The 25,187-nt window shown below is 47.3% G+C and overlaps 1 protein-coding gene across 1 annotated transcript in view; it reads right to left on the bottom strand.

The window, feature by feature from the left end:
• The window catches only part of LRIG1 (leucine rich repeats and immunoglobulin like domains 1), a 106,784-nt gene that overhangs the window by 47,798 nt on the left and 33,799 nt on the right, over window positions 1-25,187 (bottom strand). The window contains exons 2-3 of the mRNA XM_081159999.1: window positions 23,600-23,671; window positions 16,471-16,545 (exon numbers count right to left, since the gene is read on the bottom strand). Coding sequence (XP_081016125.1) covers window positions 16,471-16,545; window positions 23,600-23,671 — 147 coding nt within the window. The remainder of the gene's footprint in view (window positions 1-16,470; window positions 16,546-23,599; window positions 23,672-25,187) is intronic.

Here is a 25,187-nt window from a genome sequence, read left to right as displayed (position 1 = left end):
GCCCCATCTGGAAGACTTTTGATCTCCTGATCATATGATTTAGGATATCTCTCAACCACGCAATTTCCCAAGCCTACAGCACATGCTCCGGCTGCACTATGAGGGGCTGAGGACATGTATGGTTGGGATTAGCAGCCTGCCCTTTAATGCAGCCCTTCTTATCCATCCTGAAGATGATAAGACCTAAGACCTGCTATAACATCAAAGTGGCACCGTCTCCAGCACCCAGCCTCCACCCAGAACCACACTCTCCCCTTTTCTGGCCCATCCTGGGTTCCTACAGGACCCAGCACGTCTCTGTTTCTTTCTCAGAACCACAAGCTCCAATTTTTTTCTTGCCTTTGGGTTTTAAAAACATATCATCATGGATCTAAGTGTAAAATGGAAACTACTTTTAGAAAAAACGTAGGAGAAAACTTTGGGGCTCTAAAGCTAGATCGAATTCTTAGACTTGACATTAGTAAAAGCACAGTGCATAAGACTTCGTGAATTAAAATCATTTACTCTGTGGAGATCCTGTTAAGATAAAAAGGCAAGCTACAGACTAGAAGAAAGTACTTTCAGATTACACGTCCAACAAAGAACTAGCATCTAGAATAGACAAAGAACTCAAAACGTACAAAACTGAATAATCTAATTAGAAAGTGGGCAAAAGACATAAACAGACATTTCAACAGAAGAAAATGAAAATGCAGACAGCAAACAGCACATAAAAAGATGCTCCACATCACCAGCCATTAAGGAAATACAAATTAAAACCACAGAGACATCAACATACACCAACCAGAAAGTCTACATGTAAAAAACTGGCCACACCAAATGTGAGCCCGGATGTGGAGGAAGCACCAGGTTACTCACACAGTACAGGTAGGAACGGGAGACGCAGCAGCCACGTGGGAACGTTTGGCAGTTTCTTAAAAAACTAAACACACAACTACCATAAAATGCAGCAATTATATACTAGGGCATTTATCCCAGAGAATTGAAAATTTATGTTCACACAAAAACCCATACAGGAATGCTCAAAGCAGCTTTATTCATAAAAGCCCAAATCTGGAAACACCCCAGATGTCCTTCAACAGGTGAATGATTAAACCAAGAGTGGTATATACATACCCCACTCCCAAACGCCAACCCTAAAAGACAATCCCAGAAGGCTACATGCTGTAGACTCTATTTCTATAACATCCTTTAAATGAAAAATAAATGGAGAACATATTAGAGATGGCCAGGGTGCAGGACAGGAAGGAATGGGCGTGGCTATTAAAAGGCCACAGGAGGGATCCTGTGGGCTGGAAATGGTCTATATCTTGAGTGTATCAATGTCAATATCCTGGTTGTATCAATGTCAATATCCTGGTTATGAAAAGTTCTACAAGATGTTGCTATTGTGGAAAATTGGGGTAAGAGCATATGGGGGATCTCTCTGCATTGTTTTTTACAATTGCACGTGAATCTACAATTATCTCAAAATGAAAAGTTTAATTAGAACAACAAAAATCACAGTGGAATCAGATAAAGGACCTGGTGGAATTCATGGTGGAGTCAGCCAGCCAACCTGCTCCCTTATTTGGTTTCTAGCATTTCCTCCAAACCCGCAGAACCTCAGCCAATCTGACTCAGTGCTAAGGGCCACGCACCAAGGTCTGTGGTTTCTCAAATTTAGGGATACGCAGGCCCTATTTACTTTCCACCACACAGGAAGTGAGAAAGGTGTGGCAGATAAAGCTTATTAGACCGGTGTGGCCCTGCCTGTATGTCAGGAGTTACCATTTAGTTCTGTGCCCTGTAACTGAGCCGAGCTCAGCAGTACCTGGCCAAGCAGGAGAGCTCACTGGGCATCCACGCCCAGATGGTGAGGCACAGGTCAAGCTTGCAGTGCCGGACACGAGGTCCCCAAAGAGCCACCCCTGAACACTAGCCGTGGGCAAAGTTCCGTGGAAAGGTTCTGGAACAGAGGCCTATATCCTCCCTGTGGGCCATGCAGATGCCCAAAGCAGGTCATCCAGAGAAAGGTGAGGAGGAGGGCTCTGAAAGACACCTTTCATTCTGCTCAACTCTGCTAAACTTGCATGGCCACAGGCCCCTTTTCATGAAGTAACCATTAATGTCTCACAGAACAAGAGCTCCAGGGGCTCATTTTATGTGGGGACACCATGCTTCATTCTGATTATTAAAGGCTCTGGCACGTCCTGTGACAAAGAAGGTTGCTTATCCTTAACTCTGGGCTTTCTGAACTATCAGACTACATTCAAGAAGTGGTCAGGACAGGCTGAGCAAAATGAGGGAGCTGCAAAGATTCTTCATCTGCACTTCAAAGAAAACCTTTCTCCAAGCCACCTGGCTGGCCCTTCAGGCAAGCAGAGACACACCGTTGCCTGGGGAAGGGCAAGGGTCAGACTGGAAAGCTGCTACAAGAAAGCAGCAGGATAGGATTCAAACCTGGATAATGGGACCCCAGGTGCCCACACTCCGCTCCCTAAACCACACTGCCTGCCATGGGGCAGTTACTACTGCTTTCTCTCATATAAACATTACCTAGCTTTTCAATAAACCAAGAAAAGCAAGTCTCATCTCTTGCCTGAAAAGAGTCATGCCCTCTAGGAGACCCCAATAGACAATTCCTGCTATTACTTGTTCCAAGTCTGTCCACTTGCCTTGACAATAAATGTCTAAAACTATCCAATATCTGCCCTGTACTCGGTAACTTATTCTTGGATTGATACATTTACTTAGTGAATTTATTTATTCATTCAAACATGTATGGGTTGCCTGTTATGTGCACTGTAAGGAAAAGTAAATTTGACTGCAAGTACGGACATCCCCCTGACCCCATCCCTGATGCCCCAAAACACACGCTCGAGTCAAGGAAACAGGAAAAGACAGAAGTGATGGGCACATTGACAGATGGGGACACAATGTTGAGGGGAAAGCAGGTTAGGAGGACAGCCATACCAGACCCAGGTGACAACACAAACAAGGCACAGAATCGAGAGACGGTGTGGGTGGGCTTTCATTCACGGTGGTCTAATGTAAATTTTATAGCAGGAGGTGAAGAAAGGCCAAGAAGAAATGGAACCAGGGCCAACTCTGAAAGAGCTGAGACTTTATCTCACAGGTGATGGGGAAGGCACAAGGTGTCCTTCACTCATTTCTTCACCAAATACCGACTGTGGGGCAACCACGAAGCAGGCATTTCCCCAGAGGTGGTGTGAGGTGGGGAGGGATGAGGTCAATTATCTGGGAGACAAGTGGGGAGGAAGTGGAGGGCCAAGTCTGGGTGCTTTTGGAGCTGAGGCCGTGAGGACCCCTTCACAGATGAGGTGCATGGTTTGGCAGGGAGCTGGAAGAGCTGGCCAGGATGCTAACTCTTGTATCGTTTAAGCAGACTTCTCAACACTGGTGGACACAGTACAGCTGGCCCACGAGATGAAACTCACAAGATCTGAGCCTCTACCAGGAGCCCAGGGTTTCATAGTCAGTGGGTCCTCCCCAATAGCCATTCTCAACTAGAGATGGACAATTTGTTCAAAGAACACCCCCCCCTTGGGCCCCACCCAGTTCCACAGGAGGGGCAGTAGCCCTGTGTATCCTTGACCCTGGTTAAGTGTGGCTGATGGGGAACCAGCCTCTTCCCTTACAGCTAAGAGAACAGAAGCTCGCACAGGAGGTAACCTGTGAAAGACGCTATAGTGGGGTGTCTGCAGAGTAAGGGCAGGAGCTGAGCGGCAGACCTGGTTCCTCTCTGAACACTGCTGTGCTGGGGGGGGTGGGGGGGTATGCACACTGAGGAGCACGAAGAGGGGAGGCCACGTGCCCTGAGGAGCAGATCTTCCTCCAGTCCCAGGACACCACCACCTCACTGCAGAATGACCCGCATTCTGGATCAACAAGTAGGACACACTTGTTGGGTGATGTCCTGAGAAGAGAAGGGTGAGTCACCCTACACACCCCAACATCCAGCTTGACATGGGCAAAGAATGGACCAAGGTTCTCCGCTAAAAAATCCACCAAGGAGCAGCCGTATGAGAGGCAGGCAGGTTCCTCACCTTCCCAGAGATGACCCACGAGGCCATGAACCTTGACCTCATCCAGAAAACTGACCAGATGATGTCCACAATGTACAGCAGCCCTGTTTCCTGAATCCACTTCCCTCGACAGCTGCCTGAATCTCTCCGGAGCTAGAACTTTTCTTCAGGGAACAGGGGAAAGTGAAGACAGGCATTGGACTCTTACTTGGAACCACGTAATTGCTGGACAATCACCAAATCAAGGCTCCTGTTAACACGCACTAGATAATCGGGAGGGGTCGGGCCAGGCTGACCTGCAGGGAGCCCCAGGTGGTGAAAGGGTTTATCACCTGCTGATGGCAAGGGCAGAGGGGGGACCCAGCCAGTCCTCACGGGACTCCTAGAACCAAGCAGCTGCAACCAGGCAGAAAAGCTGCAGGCTGGTAAGCACTGCTCTCCCACTTAAAAAAAAAACATACACTTAATTTCGAGAAAATGTCACATTCTAAAATATCCCAAGGTATTTTTTTTCTCATTTCTAAAATTCTTCTTATTCTCTGTGACTTATCTAAGTGTCCAATTCCAAACATAAAACCTCACAATGTTATCTAAGTCAGTGTTAGCACTAGACTTCTGCTATACGACAATGCAACTGTGGGCAGGGTCAAGGGGACATTTACTTTCCACAGCATATATTTACATATTCTCTCTCTTTTAAAGAGCTAAATCTTACTTTCAGAATTTTTTTTTAAAGGTTTTTAAAAAGCCTGCCCATGGTTTTACTATAAAGAGGGTTTGTTTGTTTGTTTCACATAATGATGGGGGCTCTCTATCTCAGAGGGAGATGGCATGTGGGGGGAAGCAGGTGAGCTGGCTTTCAGGGCGCGGGGGTAGGGGGATGACCTGACTGGACAGCAAACCCACAGTCACATACTGTGATCACCCAATGAGGTGGTCGTGTCTGATCAGACCAAACACCACAAAGAAAAAAGAGTTTACTAGTATTTTCAGTGGCTAACTTCACAGGGCTTCCAACTGAATCAGTGGTGAAAGATGCAACTGAAACCTCTAAAGAAACCCTCAGAATCATCAGGGCTACGTCGAAGGCTGGCTTTAGCATTTATTTTCCCTCTACCTGGAGAGAAAAAGAAAGGGGCTGAGCCAGGTCATTTTGAGATATGAAAAGGAAAGGAAAGAATTGGAGGACAATACTTCTTACCTACAATTACCCAACTCTGGCTCATTAAGACTTCTGGCTGCACACTGAAATGACCTGGAGAACTTTAAAAAAACAAAAACACCAATGCCTGTGCCCAATGCCCCTCCTGCCAAAAGCCCTCCAGCCAAAAGGGCTGATTTGATTTGATTTGACTGGCATGGGATTTGGCATGGGCATCTAGGTTTTTAAAGCTCCTAGGTCATTCTACTATGCAGTCAAGGATGACAGCCACTACTTAATACTTGCTAGTGTTTTGCTGCCTGCTGCACCTACCCCAAGTAGAGGCAATGAAAAAAAGAGAGAAATGAACCCTGATGTTCTAAGCACAGTTGCCACAAAAGGAGTCAGTGTACACACACAAACATGAGATTATCTACAAACCTCAGCTGGTTCACAGACCCACCCTATGGGTGTTTGCAAGTAAGGCCCATTTCTAGGGGAGGCAAATAGCCTCTTGGTTCCATGTTGAGACCACCAAAACCACTCAGGACACAGCAGCCACAGCAGAGCCTGCCCCGCCACACCCAGAAGGTGCTCAGTAGAGAGTTGTCAGTGATAAGAAAAGTGTCTAGCACTTGGGGCACATTCACTAGACACCAGACACTATATTAAGGACATGTGGTATTTAATGGATCCTCACAGCCCACTATTATCAACAAATAAGAATTCAGCACAGGTGATAAAGGCAGAATTCAAACCCAGATCCGTCTGATCCAGAACCTTCTCTCAACCACTTTGCAGAACTGTTCCCTCTCTATAAAACCAATGATATAGAATTCAATACGGTGAAGAGACGCCTTTGTACTTACCTTTCCCCTACAGCTACTTAGTCTTTACAAACTAATTTTGCAGAGCCTCCCAATCAGAGTGTTTCTTAGCCCTCAGACTCTACAAGGAGACAGTGGGAGCCAAGTGTCTCACAGCCCTGTCACCCTTCCCAGCACACATTCCCATCTACTGGTTGAAGAAGTTGGGAAGAAAAAAGACCCCACAAATTGGCACCTTTTCTCAGCTCTTTGGGTTTGAAAGGCACCAGGAAGTGAGGAAACCATGGAGGAAGTTGCCTTGACGTGATGTCTTTGAGAGCATACAGCTATTACGAGAAGCCAGTGGCACCAATGAACAAGTCTGGGCTCTGCAGAGACCCAACAAGTAACTTTCCTCACTATCCCCTTAGGAAATGGATAATCACAACCAGCTCAGAATAACTTGGTGGGTGTGATTAGGAGGGGAGGGTAGCAGCCGGCCACCCTTCATCAGTTAATGAAAATCCTATTGCGGCTGCCCACAGTAAGTTCACGTGAGGTCAGCCTTACAGAGGTGCACACAACTTTAAGAGACGCATGCTGCCTTTGGGCCTCTCAGCTCTGACCAGGGCAACCTGCAGCCTTTTGGCCACAGTCCTGAGGCTTTCCCCTCCTAACACATTTGACATGTCATCACTTGAAATGACAAGACCCTCCTAAGCTCCCAGACCATATACTTCCAAGTATACAGAGAAATGAGATCAAGACTCACCGCTCTCACTTCCTGTGTTACCTCTGGCAAGTTTCTTGCCCTTTCTGTGCCTCAGGTGCCTTGTCTGTAAAATGTGCTCAACAACAGACCCTGTGTCTCCTGGGACTGCAGAGGCAATACGAGGCCAGGAAGGCATGTGGAGCAATGCCTGCCACGTCAGTGTATCTCACACGCTGACCATCGCAATTTTTGATCACAAAAGACTGAACCATAGGAGACTGCCAACGTTTTGACCCTTTTAGAACTACAAAAAAAGGCAATTCTCTACGACTTAACACACTGAGTAGACTATTCAATCTTTGAAAGCCCTTGCCTTTGAAAAAGCAGGGTGAGTATAATACTCCCTCTTCCACCACCAGCAAGAGGAAGGCCCAGTATAAACGCAAACACATTTCTTCTACTTGGGCTATAAAAGCTGAAAATGGCTCCCAGGTGCGAGCAGACATAATAGGCCCTGCCTTCTTAGCAAGGTCACCATGCGGGTCAAAGTCAAGCCAGCCATTTTCGGATTAGGTGCACACTCACAAGGCCTCCCCAGAGGTAAATGGATTAGAGAAGCCACCTGCAGGAAGTAGGCGAGGGGGGGGAGGAGGAAGTGGTCCCAGGTGGAAGGAGACTGCTGATACGGGCAGGGGCCAGGTCCTTTCACACGGGGCACTGCAAGGACAGAAACACTCTGCCTGCCGCGCCACGCGGCCCTGGAGGTGTCGGCACCACCACTGGAAGGAGGCACCTCCCCTCTAGATCACGCGACGTTCGCTTCGCCAGCAACCTATTCCCACTGGATCTGGACTATATTTAAAGCTTACATGGCCACCAGGAAAAATGAGGTGGGGAGAGCCAAACGCAGGACCAAAACCAATCTCAACAACAGAACCTAAGCTACAAGTTCCCAAAAGAGGCGGTGACCCCGCGGCCAAGTTCCTACCCACCGCATCCCCTTCCTCAGCTCCCCAGACCCCACAGCTGGTGTTCACTTCACTTTCGCAGCAAATGACTTGCAGATGTACCGCTCATCAGGCTGCCTCCCCACCCCCACCCGCGAAGAAGGAAAAAGGGAAAGGAGAGGAAAACAAGTCCCGGCTGTAACTTGGCAGGCTCACAGCAGAGGCCACAGAGCTCCTTTCCCAGCGAAAACCTTGCTCAGACTCGGGCACGAGGCCGCCTGCACTCTAGACCCCTCCAAGTTTCCGGGACAGAGCTGCATTCTTTGTAAACTGGGAGTTTAATTTTCTATTTTGAGGCTCATGGGTGGTATCCAGTATCTGATAGGGCTGCAGTGCTAAGAACCAGGGGTCTTGCTCTTCCTACCAGCCAGCTCACTGACAAGGGAGAGAAGGTGGAGGGGAAACTGGGTGTAAAATGGAACCAACCCTGTCCTGGGAGCCCTTCTCCCAGCTGTCCCCCCGGGCACCCAGTGATGGAACCTGCCATGTCCTGGGAGCCCTTCTCCCAGCTCTCCTCTGAGCACCCAAGGTATTGGCCAAGCATGCAGGGTGCTCTGGCTGACGCCAGTAACTTACTCACTTGTAGGGACAGTGAAATGAGGTCCAATAAGGGGAGTCTCAGCTAAAAGTCAGTGTGTCTGGTAACCTTCCCTGTCCCCACCCCAGTGACATTGGTGAGGAGCCCCTCAGACATTCCCAGCAGTGCCTGTATTACCAATGAGTTCACTTATCTCTCTCTAGACTGAGTTCCTTGAGGGCAGGGACTCTGGTCCCAGGGGCATGTTTGTTCACCTGGCTTCACAGGACATGCTGAAAAACCACACATGGTGCAGTGGCCTTACAGGTGAGCCCCTGGTCTCCACCGTGAAGCACCTGGGCTTCGGCCCCTTTCCCTTCATCCCTTTGCTGACAACCAGGACGACAGCCTCCCAGGAGCAGAAGGATAGGAAAACAGGAGGTGAGTAATGGGGGTGGGGGTAGGGAGTCTTTAGACAATGTGGATTGGGGGCAGGTGTGTGCCCTGAGTTTTAATTCCCTCATCAGGACAGGGGTGAACTGCCCCCTTTTCAGATGCTCCTTTGAACTTCCACCTGGAACAGAACGGGACCATTCAAGTCTTAGGTGAGGGCAAAGATTTATCTGATAATGCTGACTGATTAGCAGGAAGGTAAGTGGCATACTGGCTTCTCCTGCCCAGCGAGGCGGGGCTGTATTAATACCCACACACTGAGATAACAACAGGCCTGCCAGTAAGGCTGCTCATCAAGGCTCCCTCCTCTGTAAGAACTGGTGAAGGGCTGTTGGGGAGACTTCATGATCCCCAATAAACAGCAAATTAAGCAGAGACAAATTTATAACCTTGGTCCTCAAACCCACAGCCACTGCCAGACTGTTCTGCTGCACATACTTGGCGTCACATCATGGCCTCAGCCTTTTGAGCCCCACCGGCCCAAACAAATGCCTGTTGCCATACCAGTGACATTGCGAGTTTGTCTACATAATTTACTGCCCCCCAAATGCTAACCGGCTTGGTAAGAACTCAACACATGAGCCTTGCTCCCCAACCCCCAGCCCATGAGCCCAGGCAGTGGTTCTCAAAGTGGGGATGCCCACATCAGCAGCAGCAGCACCTGGGAACTTGTGAGCAAAGAAAATTCTCAAGTCGCACCCCAGATTTGATGAATCAGAAACGGGCTGGCCCAGCCAACCTTCCAGGTGCTTCTAATGGATAGTACAGTGTGAGAAACACAGGTGATGGAAAAGCCATGGCCTCCCAAGAGAATGGGTGTCAGGCATTATCCAGAGGAAAGAACCAGTTCAAACCAACAAAAACCTGGGCCAAAAGGCAAAAGGGAGCACATCTATGAAGACCATGGAGAGCACTACAGCCCCCATTCTATAGACACTCCTCTGTTGTGCTGTTTTCTGACCACAGCTGCCCTGTAGTATCTGGGGACCAGACGGGTCGCTGGCTGCTCAAGGAACAGGGGCATCCAAAGACTTGACGTGGGGTTTAAAAACACACCTTGTTCAGTTTCTTCCTGAAGTGTTTCAGTCACTACTAACTTGACACTCTTGATAAGTGTGCATGAAAAGACCCAGAGCAAATGAGGCGGCAGTGCCCAGGTAGGGTTTACTGTGAGAGCCACACTCACCTGGCCGCCTTTACCAGCAGGGCTAACTCAATTCTCAGGTGGAAGGTGCTGCCCCGAAGCAGATGGGGTAAGGGCTACCCATTTCCACATCCTCTACCTATCAAACTGACGATTGGTGGACGGTCCAGCAAACTCCCCCCAGGAAAAACGGATCATCTGTCACCTTGGGGAGAACAGCTATGTCCACTTCACCTTGTACAGACACCTACAGTCCCCCAGGTGCAGCTATATACCAATATGCAAAGAGCTTCACCGTGATCCAAGGTCACACTCAACATTTTAAGACAAATTATTTCATACTTCTGGGAATAAGCACTGTGTGTAAAAAAAGGTTCAACATCAATTTTCTACTGTCTGCATATGACGACTTTCCTCCAGGTAAGGCAATATGGAGAGAGTTTTAAGGGCAGCCAAATGAGACAAGCAAGAGGTCTCACCCCAACTCCTTAGAGGGAGAACAAATCTGCCCTCCACACCCCCAACACACACACACACACACACACACACACACACACACACACACACACACACACACAGTTTCAGGAATGCCCCACACCCCCACCCACCCACACCCAGTTTCAGGAATGCCCATCACTCACACACCCCCCCCCCCAACACACATACAGTTTCAGGAATACCTCCTACCCCCCCCCCAACACACTCAGTTTTAGGAATGCCCCCCCCCACACCCAACAAACACACCCCCAACACACACAGTTTCAGGAATGCCCACCACACACACACCCCCAACACACACAGTTTCAGGAATGCCCCCACACACACGCCCACCACACACACACACGCTTACAGGAATGCCCACCAACTATTTATTACTCAGTGTAGGTTCACTTGTGCTTACTCCTGATGATTAACGGCCTTAGCTCAGGTCCGGAAGCCAACCCTAATTTTCTGTATTTGATTCTGCCCCCCCTTTTCTCTCTGGCTCCCCGGGTGGATCCCCTGAGACATTAGTTCTCCTCCCCAGTCCTGAGCAGTGGCAGCCAGATCATCACTGCCTGCCCTCGAAGGCTTGCTCTTTAATTATGCTTCAATGTGAATTGATCTTCGCATTAATGAGCCTGTAAAGAAGATTGATGCGGCCCCTCCTTTTCAGAGGACTTGCGAGGCACACGGAGAGTTAAGGATTGTTATTGATTTTACTTTCCCAGCAGATCCAGCCAAGAAGAGCCTCCATCCTTCAAGGCCGTAGGCCCAATCAACTCCAGGGCCCCTGCCACTTAACTCCCTCCGAGTGGGGTCACAGACAGGACACCAGGTTTCATTCCTTCTAGGTTTTACTCTTCAGAAGCTACAATAAAGAGACATTAAATATTACATCACTTTTATTTAATCAGTTTTTCTTCAGCTACGACGTCACAGCAAAATATATAACTGTGTAGTCAAATCTACTTCTGATAATTTTATTTAAATTATGCATATTCTGTCTTCCAGTTCTATTTGCTAACAAGGGTAAAATACTTCCCTTTAAAAAAATAGTTTTCCTATTAGCGGCTGCCAGGGGACTGGAGGGAAGGGGAAGGGGAAGTGACTGCTTCAAGAGTGCGGGGCTTGGTTCTGCGGTGATGACATGGTTCTGGAATTAGTGGTGACGGTTGCACAACCTTGAGAATGTACTAAAAGTTGCTGAACTGTACGCTTTAAAATGTTTAAAACGGTGAGTTTTGTGTTATGCTTTATCTCAATAAAAAGTGGTTTTAATTTTTTTTCCCCAAGATGAGAAGTAAAAGGCATTTTGATGTGTTTTCAGATACGATATAAACCTAAGGGATTTTAATAGTACTACTGCAAAGTTAAAAGTATTTGTGTGCAAGTAACCTTTGCCTAGATCCCTGTTGATTTGGGCCAAAGGCAGGGGACACTGAACAAGGCCTGGTGAACACAAGGCCTGAAACACACCCGCCACTGGAAAAGAGGTTACATGGATGAAGCCAAGGTCCACCTGGGAAAAATGCTCCAACCAATATGCTGGCAACAAAGAGCTGCCTGCTTTAAAGCTGAAGCTGATTTCCCAGCAAGCTGTTGACTCCTAGGACTGAAAAAAACCAGCCACACACTGTAACCAGTCCTCTCAGGGATACAAGTGCAGTAGCACCACAGGAGGGGGGGAGTTTTCCTCCACCAGAATGTCACTTGTGCATCACACAAAATTTCTGTTGCCTTGGGAATCGTAACTTGAGTTTCCTGGCCTTCAAATTAAAAGAAGAACCTCTCAAATATGAAAATCTAATGGCAGATTTTGCCCCCATTTAACAAAAGCCTGTTGCTTTTTCTGAGAACTACTTCACGAAATTAGCTCCCTTACTCAAACCCAATGCTATAAAAAGCTTTCCTTGAGTTTAGTGCTTTTTTGTGATTAAGGACAAATGGCTTCGGCATTATCCTTAGAACACAATGCAAATAAATCTGCTCTGTGACAAACACTTTAACTGAATGAGTCCTTCAACCAGAAAGTATTTACCACTGAAATTTTACTGAATGTCTCATGCCCCCAAAAAGTAAAAAACTGTTTTGAAGCCCTGACAGTAAAGCCGAAGGCAAAACAAACCCTATTCCCATGAGGCCTCCCAACTATGACCCAGCAAAGGAGGGCCCTGGTGTTGGGGGATCAGAGCACAGGAGCTCGGAGCCAGCGCACCAAACAGACTCAGGGGACAGGAAATTGGACACAGAGATGAAGAGCTGACTTCCACAGGCAAAAGTCCGTAATTACAGGTGTCTGAGCTGAAAACCACAAACCTGCTGCTTCTGCTAAATGACAGAAAGAAGTGACAGTGGTTACAAGGCAATGGGGTCAACAGTGTGTCTTTTGTGACATTATTGCCCAACTCCCAGTTTCCAAGTCACAGAAGAAATATGAAAACTGTGCTTCATCATTCATTCAACAAATGAGACAAAAGCTACTTGTCCCAGGTCACAACATCATCTAAGACAGAGCTGGATATATGCCTGGTCCACCCTTTTCCCTAATGCACCTGCTGTACAGTCGACCCTTTAACACTGGGGTTGGAGTGCCAAAACCTACCACCGTGCAGTTGAAAATCACATATATAACTACAGTTGCCCCTAGGTATCCAGACAATTGGTTCCAGGACTCCCCAGATATCAAAATACAAAGATGCTCAAGTCCCTTATTTAAATGGCAGAGATCAATGCATAATCAACCCTCGACATTCTCTGATTCCCAACACGGATTGAAAACATTGTCTTTGATCTGCAGTTGGTGGAATCCATGGATGGGGAATACACAAATATGGAGGGCCGGCTGTTTACTGAAAAAAATCTACATATCAGTGGACCTGCACAGTTTAAACCCATGTTGTCCAAGGGCCAACTGTACACCTGTGCTAATAAAGTGTCCTGGTCCCTCTGACTGTGAAGGCCTCAACCATCTACTCCCTTTGCACATTTTTGTTATTGCTCTCATCTGCCTGCCCACCAAGGGGAGGGGAGACAGGAATAAGGATCTGGAGAGTAAGAACCATCAGTGCAAACATTTACTGAGCTGACCAACCACATTTTCAGACACATGTCAAGGACTTCCCACATGTGATGGCAATGAGTCCTCTCGAGGTCACCTGGGAAGGCCTCTGGGCCCCAGCTGCAAAGGAATAGAAGGTGTCAACTAAATGACTACTGAACACATGACACCTTTTAACTCCATGGTTCTGAAAAACCAGACACATCAGTAAGACATCGTCTTCAAAGCCTGAACAGTTGGAGTCATCACGTGGCTGGAGATGCTAAGAGCTTCACCTTCACACATCAGGGTGGGAAAGAAATGCCTATCTGCTGGCCCCAGTCCTCTGCGAGGTCCACTTGGGAAATATAGAAAGGCATGAAGGATGACAGCAAAATTACCTATAACCCTGCTACGCAGATGCCACGCTGCTCACCTAACTTTGCAGGACAACATCCAGGTACCCAGTCTAAGATCAGGGGACACAGGACCCTCAGAGAAAAGGAAGGTGAAGACCCTCCATTTCTGCAGTTTCAGAGAAAGCACCAACCCAATTTGATGGAGACCAGCTTTGGGCCAGAGAGATGGCTGCCAATGCTAACCTGAATTTTCCAAACTCAATTAAAACCAGAGGGAGTCTCCCCCACCCCGACCCCCGCTTTACATATTTTAACACTGTCTAATGGAATAGCAGGAACAAAGCCAAACAGCCCCACTGCTCCAGGGCACTTGGACCAAGAAACAGAAATGTATTTTTAGTCAGCAGAGCAAGGCGAGATTCAAAGTGCACAGACCCTGGGGGTAAGCTGAGGGTCCTGCCCGCCTCTAGCACAGGGTAGTTCAGAGTCACCTGCTGCCACACTCACGTGCCCAGTGCATGGGGCCAGAACAGGCATTTATGGGCAATCTCAGTTCCATCAATCAATTCTGCAACTTACAGGAAACTCAGGGACCCTCAGTTTCCTGTTGGTAACATGAAGATGTTCTCTGTAGCCCTGGCTTTCCACCAAGCCAGGAGCAAGGGGAGTGAAGGCAGTGCTTCTGAACTTGAATGAGTGGGCAAATGATCAGGGGACCCTGTTACAGTAGCTTCTGACCCAGTAGGGCTAAAAAAACTGTAATGGATCCTCTGGATTTATATATCTTTTTTTTTTAATTTTTAAAAAAATATATCTTTATTGATTTCAGAGAGGAAAGGAGAGGGGGAGAGGGAGAGAGAGATAGAAACATCAATGATGAGAGAGTCACTGATTGAGCCCACAACCTGAGCATGTGCCCCGACTGGGAATCGAACCCCGATCGTCTGGATCCTAGGTCGATGCTCAACTGCTGAGCTACGCCCGGCCGGGCTATATATCTTTTCTTGATACAAAGCTTTTATATATCTTTTCCTGTACAAGGAGCTCAGCACTGATGACACTGTTGGTCCAGAAACCATACTTAATTTTATTTTTCTGAGAAAGAGAGAGAGAAACATTGATGTGAGAGAGAAACACCCATCAGCCACCTCCTGTACTCCCCTACTGGGACGGAGTCCACAACCTGGGCATGTGCCCTGACTGGGAATTGAACTGGTGATGTTTTGATGCACAGGACAATGCCCAACCAACTAAGCCACACCGCCCAGGATGAGGAACCATATTTTAAGCAGCATCTCTCATTGCTCTGCTCTGTGAACATATGAAAGATTATCATGTCCCTAATTAGCCACAGGTAGGAGAAACTCATTTAATTTAGCTAGCAATTAAATACCTTCCAGATGCTGGGCACATAGGCTAAATGGGTACAGAAAGAAAGTTAGACCTCTGCCAGGGACAATGGGCCACAGCCTTCATTCCAGCACTTCACAGGAACAAGGACTGGCTTACACATCCTGTGACCCTAAAGGTGAGATCATGCCCAGACACAAGGGGCTATGTGACAACTAGCCACTAGCCAGAAGCAGCAGCCACCACCTGTCAAACACCTCCTGTGTTGTGCACAATGCCAAGAGTTTCTTAGACATTTCACTCCCCTCAAACCTCAGCCTCACGTTCCCTGTGTGTAAAACAGATCAAGAACGCATTCTGTAAATGAGGTTCAAAGAGATGAAGTTGTCTGTCTAGGACACAGAGCTGGGTCAAAATTCTAAGCCCCGTTCCACAACCCCGCAGTGTCCAGAAAGAGTTAAGCCCAAGACGGTGTTTCGCAAGGATGGAGCACCTCCTGAGCACAGGGCCTGCTGCCAGCAAAAACCGGAGATCTGCACACTACACCAGCAGTCTTATGGATGGTGCCTTCCTGCCAAGTCCCTCTGCTCAGTCTGCTGAGTCTCAGTGTCAAGAAAAGATATATACAGGTGAGCAAACGCATTATGCCGCCAGCAAAATCAAATACAAATATGCAGGGCTGGAGTGTAAATAGGAAATTCATCACACAGAGCAAGGTGCTCTGCTGAAGAACCTGCCCATATGATTTGGTCAAGGAAGTTGTTGGATCACAACTGGTTTATCTTGGAAAGATTTCTGGGGGTGTTCAAAACAAGCAAGCACCTCCTGACTGCTGAAGGGGGCACCCCTTGAGCAGAGGTTCTCAGCTGCTCCAACATGACACCCGTACGGCCTCCTTCCTCTCTCTCATTCATGTCCCTTTGCACCTTTTGCATTTCCAGTGTGTTGTCTATGATGATCGGCAGGCTGTCTGTTGTCCCATACCCGACCATGACAACTAATTCCTTACCTTTATGTTGATTTCAGCGGTCTGGCGTATTTTCTTTTTTGAAGCCATGAAAGTGAGCTGAATCATGTTACCAAGTTCCCGGGCACAAAGACGAACTTACAGTTTATAATTCACACAGCTTCCTTTAATTCCACTTTACTCACCCAAAGAGTAACAGCTTAACCCCTAAGACCAAGAAATCTAATGCTATGTATCTCTGAGCATTAAAAGACCAAATTTTCCCCAAATTAGAGATGAGGCAAAACTTCCAGGTTTTAATTCTTACAGACCTCAAAACAGCAAGCAAGGCATTTGTCATGACCATTAGGCTACAAGAAGAAAGGCTGTTCTACCAGCAAATATAGGAACAGTTTCCCACCCAATGTCAGCAAGGTAACGCCACGGCCTCACCACCCAGCCCAGAGCCCCCAAGCGCACCACTTACAGAAAGAGAGAGACGATGTGCGATGAAGCAGCACCTAGGGACGGTATGGCTGTCAACTCATTGTTATTGAGATACCTGTAACAACACACACAAAAATAATCATTTATAATGTTTAACTTAGTAGTTTCAAACCATATACTAACATGGGAAATCAGAAAGTCAGTGCTGGCCATGGTAATGCTGCTAAAAAATGAAAAATTTAAAAGCGAGTTCTTAAAGGGAGAGAAGTCACGTGAGGTCACAAAAACTATCACATCCACGGTTCAGAAGTAACACTCAGGGGGTGTCTCTTGTCTTCCAGGAGCTTCCAACCTAACTGAGAAATCAAGACTAACAGACAAGGAGCAGTGACAGCAGGCAAGATGCGCAGTGCACAACAGAGGTGCCCAAGATCACCAGGGAGAGTGCTCTTTGCGGACAGGAACAGTCAGGAAAGGATTTGGGGAGGATGTTCTCACAGATCCGTGACACAGTGGTCTGTGAACTGCTAACCTGCCCTCGCCAGAGGGCCACGCACTGGGACCCAGGGCTGGAGGCTCATGCCTGCGAAGCTCCCGGGGGCTTGGACACGTGGGGCACTATTCTGATGCCCCGTCCGTGCAATGATGAGGGAGCTGGACTTGGACGCTCTCGTCTAGTTAAGATCACAGCTTCTCTGAACTCTGATGAAGCCTCCAAACACATTTTCCAGGCATACATACATATAGACACATTTGTGCACGTGGCCATTTTGAAAGTTCTCCACAGTGCTGCTCTCTCCAGGCTCCCTTCATGCTGGAACACTCTCAATCTGGAGTTTCAGAGTTCACATCTTTCAATGGAAGGGGAAGCCCGCAAACCAAAACACGGCTCACCCAGGCTGCCCCCGGAGGCTCTGCAATCCGGCCTCCTTACATGGACATGTGTTTCCAAATCTGGGAAGAGAATCCAAAATCAGACTTGTGAAGTGAGCCCAAGAATCTTTAAGAAAGCCAAGCCCCCTGGTCAGGCTTCCTGCAGTGACAGGCTGAAGAGAACTGTATCTGAGACGCAGAATCCAGGGGGATAAAGCTGGGCTTAGTCTCATTTTCTTTGAGTACGTCCTACATAGACCATCTTGTCCTGTTTTGAAGACAAGGCCACTAAAATGACAACTGTAGCCAGGCAGACATGGCTCAGCGGTTGAGCATCAACCTAGGATCCAGGAGATCGCCGTTCGATTCCCGGTCAGGGCACATGCCTGGGTTGCCGGCTCCGTCCCCAGTTGGGGGCGTGCAGGAGGCAGCCTATCAATAACTCTCTCATCATTGATGTTTCTCTCTCTCTCCCTCTCTCTTCCTCTCTCTGAAATCAATCTATATTTTAAAAAAATAAAAATAAAAATAAAAGGACAGCTGTATTCAAGTATACAGCTAGCATTTGCTTGAACAGAATAATCTGTCTCCCATCTTCTATAGAAATGAATAGAAGAAAAAAGAAAAGGCCTTGAGTGATCCCACTTGCTTTCTTCAGTGCCAATACCAGTTAGAGAGGAAGCCTGGCAATTACTGGGCCATGGGACACAGAATGTCTGTTTCAATAGCTTCATGACTGAAGGATCTGGCAGAGAGAAAGCAGATCTGTATCATGTGGCAAATCCTTTATGCACTTAAAGGGCCCTGGTTTGTGTGCTGAAGGAGATAATTAATTACTTAACAGTCTCTTATCTGACTCCCCCTAAATCAGTGTTTCTGCTTCATCTTCTCTCTCCCCAACCCCTGCAGTGATCCATTCATACCTTAGCAAGGGGATACTGAACACTCTCCATCAGTCTGAATCTACTGATAAATTTTATGGTACCACCAATGTTCCTATTACTATGAGACCCTCAGATCTGATCAGAGCTAGCCTGCCTAAGAACTCTTCATTTCTTAGAGATTTACTCCAAAACACAGATGATGGTGGTAACAGTAACAGTAATTTAATAAGCAGCAGCCAACTTACTGAGAGCTTATTATGTGCCAGACACAGCTCTGAGAGCTTCAATGTATTAACTCCTATTCACCCCTAGAGAGTAGATACTGTGAACATTTCCATTGCTCCGAGGACAGTGAAACATGAGATATTAAATAATGTGAGGATGGGCATGAGCAGTAAGCGCCAGTGACCCTGGGAGTCTAACCCCAAAGTCTAGATTCCTAACCATCTCTCTCTATATTTCTTTATAACTAAAGCAACCACTGGACATGCATTCTGTAACTTCATCACCACAACCCTGAATTAGGTACCAGGTACTACTACTATTCTCTGCCTTACAGGTAAGTTCTCTATCTCAAATTTCAGTTCAAGTCACAACCACCCCAGGGTCACAGATAGGAGCTGGACCCAAGTGCAAGTCAGAGGAGACCAACAAGTGAAAAGGCCAGCAATGGAAAGCTAATCCCCTCAGTGACATGGCAGTTGTGTTTCAGCCTGCTTAGGATCTGGCTTGACTGTAAACCAGAAACAAACAGTATGGACTTCTCTGCAAGGGAACTTCTGCTGAATGAGCCTGGTCTCAGGCCAGCCTCCTGCATATATGCCAAGCTGCTCCGCCCAAGTTCACAGAAAAAAATGAACAAGGAAAAGGGACACCATAATATTTCGAGTATTGAGAAAGCTGCTAGAAGCAGAGTGTACAGCGTGGCTGAACCATGCTAAAGACCAACAGGGCATCTGGTCTGGAGTAGCAGCTCGGAGTCAACAGGTGGAGGCAGAAATCACAGGCTCTAACCTGCAAAGGGCTGCTTGATTTCCAGAGAGGGCAAGTGGAACCCAGGGCTGCATGGCCAGCTTCCTCCCCAATCATGTCTATGAAAAAGAACCACGAGCTAAATGTACATCTGTTAGCTCCACAGCATGGCTTTCTTTGTCCGCCCTGTTCCCTGCTGAAATAAGAATACAATCTTCAGAAGGCAGTGGAGGCCAAACTGGCTCTGCGACACAACCCGCTTGCCAGACTGAAATAGAGACTGGTCAAAAATAGCCCAGCCGAGCCTGCAGGGAAAAGGCCCTGGGGAGGTCTGCACAGTCTCCGAGAGGAAGGAGACTGTAGGGATTTAAGACTATTTAATGAAATCTTATGAATTCTAGAACTGTGCGATCTTCTACCCTCCACATACCCCTAAATCTGCTTCCATCCAAGGCCCCAACAATCCTCTACAATGGCTGGTTCTGTAACTGATGATCCCAGTCCAAGCAATGCCCAGATGCAGCAGACCATGAATCAGCATCGTGCCCGCCCCGAGCTGAAAGAGTGGACCACAATGACCCCAGGGCAGACCTGGACGTGGGCCTTTCCCAGCCCCAGCCTTCAGGGTCCTCAGCTCTCTCTGAAACTTCCATTTACTTGGCTTGGTTAAAGAAGTTTTTACATTTTGTAAGAAGCAAAATGTGTGGGGAGAAAAACCCATTTTAGAGTACTTTATTATTACCCAAATTAGGCTTCAACAAAAAACAAAAAGCAACCCCAGGAGTAATTTGGGGTTATAGAGCTTTGGGGTTTTTCTTGTTGTTGTTTACCTTATTATTTATTTATTTACTGAAGAGCTGATATAAGCACACAGTAAGACTTTCAAACCCCTTCAAAAGAGAATATCAGGAACATGGGTGAAAAATAAAGCTTCCTGGCACTTCGGCCCTCTGGTCAGCCTCCAGCAGGAAGTGCCCACTGCCAGTTGCTAGAAATGTACATGCTTTCCTTCCACACAGATGCTTGTGTCTTACAGAGACAGTCTGTCCCAGCTTCTCCCTTCATAATATGTCTTAAGATCTCCACCACTCTTTTCACGTGCTGCAGAGTACTCCTCTGCTGGCACAAACAGTATGAATGGCCCATAATTTACTTAGCCGTTCTGCTATTCACAGACACTTCAGTTGTTTCCAAACACAGAGAGAGCTGCAATTAATAACAGTCAAAGTTGGGCAGGGAACTGGGACTTCGGTTAATTTTGTTTCTTAAAAGTCGTCAATAATAAGTAGGAGCACAGGTTTTGGGATGAAGGCTACTTAATAACTGTTATTATTAGTGCTTTTAGGTACCTGAGAACAGTGCATACTAAATAATAACTGGCAAGATTTTATGACACAGAGTTTATGTACCAGATGGCCAGACACGTTTTAGTATAGTGAAGCTTCAATCAGAAGCAATACTAATCAGGGCGAACGTCTCCTCTGTGTGCCAGGCTCTGAGCCGAGTGCCCGCCAGCCCTCTGAGGACGGTACTACATGATCACCCTGCCTTAAAAACAGAAACCAAGCCACTGTTACAGAGCAGCAGGAATTACTAGGAGGGGATTTTACAGCTCGGATTTTTTAATCAGCATTAAACCCCAATCCTACCCCTTGCCACCTGAATGGCCTTCAGCATGTCACTTAACCTTACTGTGCCTTAGTTTCTTCTTCCAAAAACTGTAAATAACACAAGGTTTTGGCAGGATCCAGATAAAATAATTAAACCTAACAGCTTAGGATATAGCCAGATACAGAGTAAATGCTTAACAGGTGGTGGCAATTCACAGCCAAAGAGGTGGTGCCTCAGAACGACTCCCCTCGTTACTCCAGCCCTCCTTCAGCACACCGCACCCACACTGGGGAGCATGTGCCTGAGACACAGGGTGAGCCACAAATACCCAGCGCAGGGCCGGCTCAGGCTGCCCTGCCGCCTACAGGAACATTTTAGGTCGATGGCCCTGGACAGCACATGGCAGCACCCACACTCAGCATTCTCAGACCAGGCAACAGTAATGTGATCCCAGCGCAGTTTTTAAAGAGGACTGTATAAATAGCCCCTCTTATTAATAGCAGAGCCTGGCTATCCGGGACCCTGGCTGCAGGCCCTCCTGGTGGGCTTTTCTCAGAGCTGTGGGCAGTGAAGCCCGTGGGGCCCAGGAGCAGCTGCACAAATGTCCTCATGTCCTCCAGGGGCCTCCAAGGGGCGCGCGGTGTCCTGTGGTCCCGGCCTCCAAAATAAAACCACCACTAAAACACCATGCCTGCTGCTTGCCAGCCCGTGGTTCCCCTCGCTGAGGCTTCCAGATTTGCACAGCTCTGCAGGGTTTAGAGCTGACAGCTCCTGGGAACCCTGAGCCCACTTCATTTAGATGCAGCTGTGTGTCGACTGTGGTTTCTCCCTTCAGTACCCTTCTCCACTCCGCACCCTGACCCAGCCTCTTTCTGCCTCCACCAGGTATCATTCCTATCAGTGGGACGTTCCATGGCTCTGGGCACCCGGGAATTTGTCACCCACACCACATTGTGACACCAAGAACTGGAGGCAATCACAGTGGTAAAAAGTTCAACCTCCAGGCCCTGAAGGATTTGTTTTTTAAATAATGCACCCCCGCTTGCGTGGCTATGCGATTAGAAGGTAGAAGAGAAATAACCTTCAGTGCGTCCTTTCCCACGTGCAAGCCCTGGATGTCATGTCCAATCAACGAAAATGACAATAATATGTCATCATGTCCAAGCTGCACAAGGGGGAAAGGAGGCACTGAGGTGCAGTGTCCAATAAGGGACAGAACCAGACCTCAACCCAGGTCTGTCTGCTACCACGAAGTGTGCTTCTCCCACTACACAGTATTGTATCCATGCAATGCAACCCCTGCCTTTATGCCTCTCATGCTCGGGAAGGTAGTGCTGCCACAGAGGACACAGGGCAGGAGTGGGACTGGGTTCAGGTCCAGGTCTACCACAGAGGACACAGGGCAGGAGTGAGACTAGGGTGCAGGCCCAGGTTCACCAAGCACTAGTTATGCAGTTCTGGCCAAACCTCCACACCTCGGTTCCCTCAACTGTCTATAAAAAGTATGAGTGACAGTAAGGAGTACAGTGCTTAGCACAATGACTAGCCATAGCCAACCTTCATGAGTGCAATAGCAGAGGCAGGAGAGAAGGCACACCCCAAACAGAAGGAGCACAGGAGGGGTCGGGCGTCATCCTGCCCAGAAATGCAACAGGAACTCAGGGAGGGAGGCAAGCCAGGCTGGAGGGGAGAAGAGAGGCTGAACTTGGAGGACAGGGTGGGTCTGGAGGAGTATGAGGAAATACTCTGCACCTGGAGAGAGAAGACTGGTGTAGAAAGAGGGACACAAGTTGATAAACACGGCATTTTCTGTGTCTAAAAAGCTTCAATTGAGTGTTGTGGGTTAAAATGAGGGATATAGGAGTTTAAGGTAGTACAGCTTCAGGGTTAAATGCATAAGATTTGGAATCAAATGGATTCAACTCTCAGGTCTACTAACCATGTAACACCACACAAGTATATTTCACTTCTCCCAGTTCTGTTTCCTCTTCTGTAAAGCGGGAGAAATTATTGTAAAGAAATCATTTGTATCAATCACAGTGTTAGTGTGAGGATCAGATGAGGTAGTATTTACTGAAGGTTTTGCAGGTGCTGCTATGGGTGCTGTATCTACAATCTGATTCCAAAATTATGTGTGTCGAGGTGTGTTTTTCACTAAGTGTTCACAATGGTTACATCTGGGTAATAATACTGGTGATTTTAGTTAATTAGTCTTTACACATTTCTATAGTTTCCAAATTTTCTGCAGCCGTATGCGTGATCTATGTGAAAGTGTTCTAGAGGCCCTGTAGAACTAAAATTCCTGATAATCCTTATATCCATTTTAAAGCAGAATTCTTTACATTAAAAAGAAGAAAAGATTAAGGCCTGACGTAAAGGACACTGCAAGAGGCAGCCAGCCTGGGCTCCAAAGTCAGCAATGCTCAGCTGTTCGGAGATAGGAGAGAAAAGGTAAGCTACTACTGTCCACTCTTCCGTACCTTTGTTTCCTGGGAACTATGGAGAAGTACTAGCCCGGTGTGTTAACCCAGCTGGTCCACAGAGTTTCGCACAAGGAAGGGACTCCCCTACACCCACCATGTTCTGTGATTTCCAGTAAGTCCACACCTACAGGACTGTAGCACCACCACTGATGGCCTCGGAAGGAGGTGGGCTGCAGTGAGGGAGAGCTGAGGGAACAGCACATCTGTCACAACAACATTAACACGAACGCTCCCTCTAAAAAGCTCGCTGCTGATCCAGGGGCTGCTGCTGCTGCAGTAGGAGAGGGTTTTCCCGAGGAGCTCTCCATCCCTCCAACCCCCGAGAGGTTTGGGGAAAAACACTCACACTTCCTGTAGATTCGGCAAGTCCTCAAAACCCGCAGGGTCAATCTCAGAAAGTTTGTTGTAACTCAGGTTTCTGGTAAACGGAGAGGAACAGAAAGAAAAAAACAGCTGAATCAACATTTCAACACACCCCAAATTTCAGGAATTTTCTACTCCACCCCCAAACAAAATAATGACTGCCCCTATCTCATGCATTATTTTGAGTAACTGTATTGACACCGGGATTTACAGATGTGCTCCTGCCACGTGCATCCCCATAAACAAGTCCCTGTGAAAACCTCAAGTCACCCGAGCCAGGCTAAACTCAAATGAATTTCAATCAATACTATTCTCACTTAACAACTTGAAAGTAAGTCTAAGGTAAGCCAGTCCTCTGTCTACATTAGAATGTGCTGGTCCCCATGCTCTGTACCCTATCAAGGCCAAGGCTATTCTAAGGGGCACTTTTTAATTATCATTTTTCTAAAGCATCAAGCAGTACGGGTGGGGAACTGGCCCTTAACTATCTAAAAAGCAGTGGTTCTCAATCAGGGATGACATTTAACAATGTCTGGAGACATTTTTAGTTGTCAGAACTGCAGGGAAGGGGGTTGGCTACTGGCATCTGATGGGTGGAAGCCGAGGATGCTGCAACATCCTACAATGAGCAGAACAGCGTTTAACAGCAAACAATTATCCAGCCCTAAGTGTCAATAGTAATATTCAGAGGTTGAGAAATCTGCATAAGAACTTAAGAGTAAAAATCGCTCACATGTCTAGTCAAAGCTGAAGGGATTATTGGGAAAGTGAATGCTGGAAGATGGGAATTATAAAGCTGCACTATCAGCATGGCACTCCTGTTCTCAGTGAATAAATACTGGGAGTGAACAATCACATAGCAGAGGGGAGCCACAGTCACAGGAAATTCATGGTTGGTGTTAAACAAAGGTAGTGAAGGCCAAACATGTGAGCAGCCTTCTCAAGATGATGGCATCTGGCACAATCATTCAGTATCATTCAGTATCATTCCCTGCACCCCCCAGCTGTACCCTCAGAGGCAGGCATGCAACAAGTCGGGAAATGTGTGGTCAGGCGAGCTTCTCAGATCACGCCCTCAGCCCAGAGTAGGTTAATTAACCCACAGGACTAGAAACCACAGAGATGTGGTCCAACCGTGCTCCTGGCCACTATAATATGCCCAGTCCTGCAGAAGCCAACAAGGTTAACATTTTTCATCCCAGCTATTAATGCTACTGACATTACTACCAATTAACAGTGCTACTAATCATGAGTTTAAAGTCTAGCTCCTAAGGGACACAGTGTCACATTAGTGGCAACTATCTTTTAAACTTACTCCAGAGACAGTCCAATCAATACTAACCTAGAACTGATAGTCATTTCACTGTCAACTCAAGACATTCATCTAAATAAAAGGCGAACGACACTTGCGATGAATGGCACATATATGTTCGGGGCATAGCCTGAATGAAAAGCAATTTGTCCAGATATTATGTTACTATAAAAAGTTGAAGGTGGTAATTTTTAAAACCACATATTGAGGTCAAGTGTGAGTTTGTCTGCACTTGGGAGTACCCAGAAATCAAGAGGTT

This window comes from Miniopterus schreibersii (genome assembly GCF_964146895.1).
Source record: "Miniopterus schreibersii genome assembly, chromosome: 15".
Taxonomy (NCBI): Eukaryota; Metazoa; Chordata; class Mammalia; order Chiroptera; family Miniopteridae; genus Miniopterus; species Miniopterus schreibersii.
Note: the sequence above shows the minus strand (reverse complement) of the source record. Positions and strands in the feature narration are given on the sequence as shown.